Consider the following 9024-nt stretch of genomic DNA (forward strand, 5'->3'; position numbering starts at 1 on the left):
GCTGGTTTTTTTTTTTGTTTTTTTTATCAATACGGTTTTCATTAACTAATTTTAAGCTTGAGGATGATATGGCCGTAAAACGTCCCATAATGTCGTACAGGTGTTCAGCACCGTTTCCTGTGAAGCTCAGTCAGACAAACACATATAACAAATGCAAGTTTGAAGATTTTCTTTATCTCATTTTTGTAATAAACATATAAATAATAAACTCTAGACATTTTTGACACATCGCCCTGTTATGAAAGTTAACTGGTATGGTCTGACTATATAGACTATCCAAACTGTGCATCTGCCGCAGGTCATTTCTATAAAACTATTTCCCTATTACAAAATATGAAAAGAAAAATACATTTTTAGTACATTTACAGGAGTTACGTATTAATTTATTCAACGAAAGTGTTTCAGTACGACTTTAACTGTTACTGAATTGTCAGAATCTGCATTTGATATTTTTCTCAGAAGAAAACAGAAAAAAATAAAAATAAAAACACACCAGAAAGAAGCAGAGAATGCAGACATGAGGCAGAATATCCGTCCCTCTCCGACAACTTAAACGAACAGTTTGCAAAATAATACAATTCTGAAGAAATCAAGCAGTACTTTCCCAACTACTATATTTAAATTAAAATATATTCTCATATCTTACACTATTTCAAATAACGAAATGTGATTCGGTAGCGATCTGTCAAAATCTAATTTACAATTCTGTGTATAAAAATATAATTTATGGAACCCCGCGAAGTTTGTTCTCCCCAAAATATAACAGTCAGTTGCACATATGCACATATGAACATTACAACCTGTCAAAGTTAGCTCCTTTCTACAATTTTTCTCTTTGCGTTATTTTTTTTTCTTTTTCGTTTTTTTCTTCATTTTTTTCTTTCTTTTTTTGGCATATGAGATATACAAAAATAGATTATGCACAATTTGCTGCTCACACCGTTTCAGAATCCATTTGTGTGACCTCAGCGAGTTCACATGAGAATAAATTATTCAAAGAAAAACTTTTTTTAAGGCTCCATATATTCTTTGAAAGGGGACACGTCATGGAAAAGTCACAAATAAATATCCCAACTCCGCTGGGGCCTTTGTCTTGTTTATGTCTTCGTTCGTTTTTTTTAATTGTTATTATTATTTTATTTTTTTAATCTACTTAATAGTTCGTGTGTCCTACATTTAATTCTCGTTCTGCTCCTGTGGCTGAGCTTTCAACTCGGGTATACTGACATCCCAAGAGGATGAATGGAGTGGCTGTCCAAAAGCCATGTTCCTAAGTGGTAAAGGATCTTAGAGTACCAGTGCACCCCATCGCCGTGCGCACTGGCTTGAGGTTGGGAAGTGAAAAGCAGTGAGGACAGCCAGTGGGCGAGCCGGACCGGTGCCAGGGCCCAGTGCGCCAAGTCGTGGTCTTCAATCACTGCGTAACAGGACGCAAGGACCTGGTCCACCACGAGGGTCCCCTGCACTGTCACCGGCGCAAAGGAGCCCCCGTGCTCTTGCGTGTAAATCCGTTTTACGGTCACGGGCTCGAGTCGGCTCCGCTCAGCATCAAAGACGAACACCTTTTGTCCGGGTCGGACGTGGCTGGCGAAGATTGCAGACATCCGCGGCTCTTCCTCGGTGAAGTTGTTGGGGCCGACGAAGAGGAGGTGCGCAGCAGTGAGGGTGATTTTCTGACCCGAGTCGGTTTCGATCACGTAGAAGACCCTCCTGGTTGTTGAGTCTTGGTCTATGAACATGATGAAGTCGGTGTAAATCGGGTTTCCATCCTCATCCGCTGCCAGCACCTTGTCCCCTGTTTGGAGGTCTTTGACCGCCTTCTTGGTGCCATTCTGGAGGCTGACAGTGGAGAAGCCCGGGAAGCAGCCTCCTGACTTTGCTGCTACTGAGTTTTCTGTTAAAATAAAAGATTGTGCTGTTAAAAAAATGTTTGGGTTTTACACACACAAAAAAACAACAACATGGGCCTAGTCGTGGTGATAAATTAATTTAAAGCCACCTTCAAGGCTCCAGATGTTCCAAAGCAGCAACACAACATGTTTTAAAGCACTAAAAATAAGTGATTTGAGTCAAGACAGACATAATTCAAAAGCCTATTCATAAACCTTCCCTTTTTTTGGCATCTATTTGTATTTTTCCTGCCTGCACACATCATGGTGGGCCATATGCATTTTGCATAATGATGCCTGTTGGCTCCTCTGTGCCAAATGCGTATTGGCTTGGCCCACGTTGTCTGAGACGAGAAAAACTGAAAGCCTCGGCTCATCTATTCTTAATTAAAAAACCCAATAAAGAGCGGGCATTGTTATTCTAAATCAGTTTGTGGATCGAGCTACTCTCGGCAAAGAACACTTACGCCTTTCCCAGCTACTCTTCCCATATTTACTCAGGTGCAGAAACCTCTATGTGACAATTCACACAAATAGGCGACTCAGAACTACTATTTACCCAGTGGAGCCACTTTTCCAAGCCTCTCGAGTTGTAGATTTGAATTTAAATGAGGGCCCGGACTCTTAAATGCTTTCTGTTGTGCAACATCAATGTCCCCTCTTTCTACCACCTCTCCCTGCTTTGTTGTCAGTCTTGATGACAATAATTTTGGCCTTGCTGGAGCTCTTCACATACCAGTCTCTAGGATCACACTGTCTACACACAAAACAAGGGGTTTCCTACTCACTATTTGGAGCTTTTAATCTTCTTTTAAGATTCCAGAGCATGAAATAAGGTGACAACTGAAAAACAGATTTACCCCGACCAATTCAACATTGTTAAGCCAAATCCTTTTGGTAAAGTCGCATGACCCCCAATGACACGTCGGCCAGGCCCAAACTGTGATCTCAAAACGTGTGTGCTGAATGATAAATAAGGGATTTATCAATATAGTCTGAGCTTTGGAAAAAGTGCAATGGTTTATCAATCAGAATGAAGAAAAATTTCCGTAAGCCCCATGTGTCTCCTGCTGCTCATTGAAGGCCAAAAAAGAGCCAGAAGAAAGAAAAGAATTAAAAATTGGACGATACACGAGGTCAGAATAAGGAGTTCGTTATCAGCAAAATGTCACAACTAAAAACACAACGTGCAGCTCGTCGCTTTGCTGTTCACCTGTGTGCAAATACAGAATAACACGAATTTCCTTTCTGGGTCAAACCGAGGAGCCTTGTTAGATCACGACCGTGGTTCCCACCAGGAGACAGTGTGGGGCGATGTAAGATCAAGAAATACGCTGCATGGCAAAGTCTCATAACGCCACAGGCTGGGCTGTGCCCAAATATCATTCATGGAAACATATTGTTTTGTAATTTCGTAATACAAAAAGCCCGTCACAGCTTTACTCTGCTTCACTAGAAAAACATTAACCACTCTTGTTGTCAATCAGTAATCGAATGACACATTCTGCTTTATTGTTTTAGGATCTAATTTGAGCGATGGACATTAAAGTAGTTAGTGAGAGTAATTAATGGAAAGTTGTTTTTGGAGACTTGGACGATTGCAAATATGAAAAGCACCAGGCACCTCGTTATAGTGGACTCCAATAACTTCATTGTATCTAATCTCGTGTACTTTTTATGTCAAAACATGCGGTGAAGCTCAGAACTGGGGGATTTCTGGGGGCAACTTCCCTCATCTGATGCACCTGATGAAGAACGGGCGCTGGTGGCACATTAGTTTAATTCTCCTACAGTCAGCGTCATGTTGCACAACATCACTGAACAAGGTTCAGCAAGGTTCACTGAACAAGTTTCAGTGATGTTGGGTTTCCCTCTCGTCCCATACCTGCTTTCACAGAGCAGTGGATGTGGGCTTTGGATTCATAATAGACCCAGTCGAATCCGGCTTCCACTGCCAGCCTGGACAAAGTGCCGTATTTGCTCTTGTCTCGGTCTGACGTGGTGATGTCCACGGCCCTGCCCTCGTAGTGAAGAGACTCCTCGAAGTGGTGCCCGTCCTCGTCCCAGCCCTCGGTGACCCGCAGCTTCACCCCGGGCCACTGGTTCATCACTGAAATGGCCAACGAGTTCAGCTTGTCTTTACATCTCTGCGGGAAGGAGAAATGGATCAGTTAGTCACCTGGTTACGTCATACCTGGCCATAGCTCGCAGGTGTGAGCTGAGGAGTGGAGTGTGTTAATGTTTGACTTAAAAATGAGATCTGCCATCAAAACTATTTTATAAATATGTAACATTGTTGTTTGCCAAGTCAAGCACGTGCTCATCATTCTAAAAAGTCCTCTTATATTGTTTACACACACATACACACACACACACACACACACACACAAACACACACACACCAGTTTAGTCTTGATCTCTGCAGTTAGTCCAGCAGTAGAACATTTTATCCTGCACGCACTGAGACCTTGTCCTCACCCCTCCATCATCACCTGATGCCCTTGCTTCCTCGAAACTGCCTTGAATCTTTGGGTCTTAACTGCAACGCTGATCCTGGATCTGAGCCATGCATTTCTGTGCGAGGAGCAGCGTCAGAGGGCACATCTCGGATAGGAAAGCTGCTGATGAAATATTGAGGAGGCACCGCATTCGCTTCACTGGACTCTAACATATGGGGTGTTTGGAGCAGCGTCCGTTTGCTCCAGAAAGCGCTGCGTTAAAACCCAACTTGCATACATGATAAATTCATGAGTTTGTATCAGCCCATGAAATGAGCGAGTCCTTTGTTGGTGATGACCTGTGTGTTTTCTTTAAATAAATAATTGATATGCAGATGATATGAGGATGATCTTCAAGAGCAGCTGCTCTCTTAAAATATCTGGAGTTTGTCCTATAAATAAATCGTCGCACCCCAACCTCTCGGTGCTCTCTCAATGAAGATGCTTGGCCTTCTCCAAGACAACTATTCTCAAGACTCAACCAATATGTCAAATAAAACACCACAAAGAGTCCTTTCAGTGTGGGCTCGGAGGGAAACTTTCATTATTCTCCTCCTGCAAAGTCTTGGAAACGTGACATGCCTCCATAAGTCGAGGTGTTTTGGCTGCTGACTGACAGACTTGTGAGATGCTGAAGGATTGTGTGGGCGCACAGAGCAGCGTCTTATGTGTGACCTACTGTCTTTTTCCCCAATGGACAGCCCAGTGTCCTAAAGCAAGAATGTGCACACAGACCCAAAAACTGCTGTAGCAAAAAGATGCTCCACATATATCAGCGGCTGTTTTATGAGGATATCACACTTGTAGATTTCTACACCTCCCCCCCACCCCCCCCCCACCCCCCAAACAACCTCACACATTCTGAGTGGGATTGTCGGAGTCAAGAGCCGTAAAGCTCAACTTATTTATTAATTCATTAGGTCGTGTGCCGCAAATCAAGCCAAATTCTGCTCAGCCACCGTGAAGCGCAGCGGGGCGCCCCGGACCGGCGCTTTGTGCTCGGGGTAAAGTTGTTCAACACCCGCCCTCTTAATCTTTTCACAAATGATTTGGTTAGAGGAAACACTTATCAGCTACCTGTCAGTGCAAACAAGCCGCCAGCTCATCTCTTTGCGGATTCGTTTGCACTGTGGGCAGAGACTACAGCTCCCAACAGTGCAGCAAAGAAAAAAAAAATCCACATTTAAAAGCCACTTAATCTTGCATTAGAATATCCTAGAATGTTACAAATAACATTTTTCACGTATTAACTTATATTTCAAGTCCTTTTCTTATCACAAAATCAACGACTTTGCTGCTGCACATGTTGTGTCTGTTATTATTTATTACGTCTTGTGTGACAAGTCATGTTTTATAAGATGGATTTGCACCTCAGCTTCCAAACAGTGCTGTTAACCCAGGTCCTGGCACTCGAGAAAACACTATCTGTAAATGCCTGTTGGCAGCTTTCCTGGGAGTGAGCCATGACGTACAGTGGTGGAGTAGTTGGTGGAGCAGGTGCTTGTTCAAGCGCTCCTTCAAGTAGCAAGTATTATGGTCTTGGCTAGACTTCAGTGAATTGATTGATTAGCTAATTTATTTATTGCGCACACCTAAGGGAGCTACTGCAGGCACGTGCACTGATGCATGTACGAATATATCTGTCTTCTAAACCGCAGGATAACGAGGTCCACTCGTTTTTTCTAAAACTCAGTGCGTAAAAGCCCCCTGCATTCATGCGTAAAGCCGTGGAACAGCTCAAAGACCGTTGGCACAGCGTAAATCACCCATGTGATAATGCTTATGCCGCTGGCAACAGCTACACGCACTCTCTTTTGGATGCTTTCACTTTGCAACGGTAGTTACGAAAAGGACAATTCCACCTGTTTTAACTTACTGCAGCTTCACGCTGACCAAAGGTCATAAGTTCAAATTGCGTCTTACTGCCCAGAAGCTCTTTCAAGTACACATCCCACTTAAAGTTGGATGCTGTGTTTTCTATACAGAAGTTAAAAGAAACGATAAGCCAAAAACCTCAGCAACTCATATAAAACCATATATTTGTATCTCTAAAGCTGAAAACAACCCAAAAATTTAATTTGAGGGTTCCCACAGACAACTCAAGGCACATTTTGATCTCCTAGATATGTTTGTACAGCAGGTGCTTTTCCTCAGAGCGAAACATGCTCCCATATTCTCACAAGTGAATGAAATAAATATGAAATGAAGCAAGCCAGTCTCTTTTTTTTCTTTTTCTGCGGACCCCGGAAACCCCACGAGGAACCATTGGTGGGGGGGACTTTGCGCATCACATCCCAGCGCGACTTTAATTTGATGATCCGTGCGTCTGCGAATCTATAAGTGTGTGACAGAGCAGATGTGGGGAGGGCTGAGAGGGACACCGGGACCGCACGCACGGTGAATATTTCATTGGAGCTCGTGCACGGGCATGGTGCGACGCACGGGTTCAGGGACTCCAGCGCGCGCCCGGCATCATCACCAGCAGCACCACCACCATCGAAACTAGCATTTTGATATTTCTGAGGCAATATCACCCAAGCGCCTTTTAATAATTCACCACATCTGAGTGCTAAAAGTCATGCTGGAGATACGCGGCATCCTGCAGCCAGGAGAGAAATGAAGGCTACATTTCTCCTATGTATTGTAAGCCTTGTCTTATCCGTACTGAGCGAGTTAGGATCTTTGACTCTGAATTAACTGCCTACACAAGGATGGAGTTTGTTTGTTTTAAAAAGAAGATGTCATCTTCCATGCAAATGCATTTGCAGAAGGTACCATCGCCTACGCGCGTCTCTCTTCTTTAATTGAAGTCCCACCCTTTCATGAAGTCCAGAACACTCTCAAAGAAATGCCACTGTTTTCATGCATTGATAAGAAACATGCGAAAGGCTGAATTACAGCAGCCCGTGCGGGAGGATGCCTGAATGAGCCACGCCATGCGTGAATGAGCCCGGGTTGAAGCGGTGCGCATCCCCAGCTCCCTCTAATCAGGACTGGAATAATTAAAAAACGTGCCTAAAACAAGCTGCAACTGTGCCACAAACACTGAGCGTCTTCATGAAATGTAAGGTAAAACCAATGAGCGAAATTTAAATGCTCATACAGATACAAATATAGATATGAGGAGATGGGAACATTAATATTTTAACTACACTGTCACAGTCATGAAGGCCGAGGGTCCTGACTGTCCGCCTGCACATCACTTCTACTGCTGGGGTTTTACAAGCCTGGAGCTTTTGAAAAAACCCCATGTTGGCGCATACAGCGGATTTGCTTTAGCAGAGAAGTTAAAGGGCTCAGTGTGAAGAGTTCAGGACCGCGTAAATCACACTTCACTTGAGGTACGCAATCGGCTTGACGAGATGGTTGTTGCAGTGCGCAGTGATGGTGCGTCAGGAGAAAAAAAGCTAATTCTCTGTCCTTACCTGAGTCATTAGCCTGTCGGCACCGGTGTTCTCCTCATCCTTGAATATGATGTCTGTGTTATAATTGGGCGTCAGCTCTTTAAATCGCTCGGAGTTTCTTGTGATCTTGCCTTCGTATCTGCCGCTTGCCCCAAGGGTCTTCTCCGCCACGTTGGGGATGAACTGCTTGTACGCAAGAGGTGTCAGCTTCTTCGGATGTCTTCTTCTGCCGTACCCCCTGCCAGGTCCGCATCCCATCCCAGAGGACGCCAAGGACAAACAGATGAGACCGACCAATACGATTCTGGTCCAGAGCAGCATTTTTGTCCTTTTAGATCTCAAACGCGTCGCCGCTGATTTCTCTACCGCCAGCCTCTCCCGGCGCTTGCAATGTCCTTGTCTCCTCCTCTGCTTCGCTTACGCTTGGTCTCTACCGTGGCAGGTGCGGAAATGAACGCCTCAGACAAATGGAAATAACGGGGCACATTGAAGGAGTGTTAAAAAAAAGTAGTGAGGGAATTAAAAGCCACGGGATCTCTAGTCGAGCTGCAGCCGGTTGTGTGAGGCGACCGCTTTTACTGCTTTGTATTATAGCACCGATCTATAGCAGGGGAGGGACTTGATTGGCTCGACAAGACAAACCCTCCTGATGTTATCCCTCAAAAAAAAAAATCTTAAAAGATTTCTTCCACCTGAGGGGTTGTCTGCGTTGCGGGGAGGAGGGGCTGCTCCATGGGAAAACATCAATTAGAAACCGGCTTTTTTCATTTCCCATTTTCCAGATTGCTCAGCAGAGACAGGACAGACAGGAGCAGTTGCACAGTGCTGGGCTCCAGTCTGAAGCAGTGTATAAGGTGAAATGATTTCAGCGGGTTCGCACTGTGCGAAGTGCGTCTGGAGGAACTTCCCGCACAGAATGCGTCTCTCTAAAACTATCCGTGGATGAGCACTGCGCAGCCGGACGTGGATGATTTTTCTGTGACCAATTAAACAATATACACAATCATTTTATATTCGGATGTAATTATTATTTACGATTGGCACAACAGTTTTGAATCGTTTCCCGCTTAGTTTACCTTAAGCCAACGTGATCTGAAAAACTGGATAATCATAGCAGAATGTGCTCTTGGACGCTTCTAAACTCTATCAAACTTTAGTGGAATATACCAGCAAAACCGCTGTACAGTGTGCGGACAGTGCGCCCTGCATTTTCCACGTCTTTAAATGATGATC

The 9024-nt window shown here is 44.2% G+C and overlaps 1 protein-coding gene across 1 annotated transcript; it reads right to left on the minus strand.

Annotated features, from left to right (window-relative positions):
• Positions 1 to 1082: 1082 nt before the first annotated feature.
• Positions 1083 to 8528, minus strand: shha (sonic hedgehog signaling molecule a). Its single transcript, XM_067485753.1, has 3 exons — positions 7813 to 8528; positions 3775 to 4036; positions 1083 to 1894 (listed from the first exon to the last, which is right to left on the minus strand). Exons 1-3 carry the CDS (start codon positions 8110 to 8112, stop codon positions 1209 to 1211), a joined length of 1248 nt encoding a protein of 415 aa, XP_067341854.1. The 5' UTR covers positions 8113 to 8528; the 3' UTR covers positions 1083 to 1208.
• Between the last annotated feature and the right edge of the window lie 496 nt (positions 8529 to 9024).

The sequence above is a fragment of the Channa argus genome, chromosome 19 (assembly GCF_033026475.1).
Source record: "Channa argus isolate prfri chromosome 19, Channa argus male v1.0, whole genome shotgun sequence".
In the NCBI taxonomy this organism is placed as follows: Eukaryota; Metazoa; Chordata; class Actinopteri; order Anabantiformes; family Channidae; genus Channa; species Channa argus.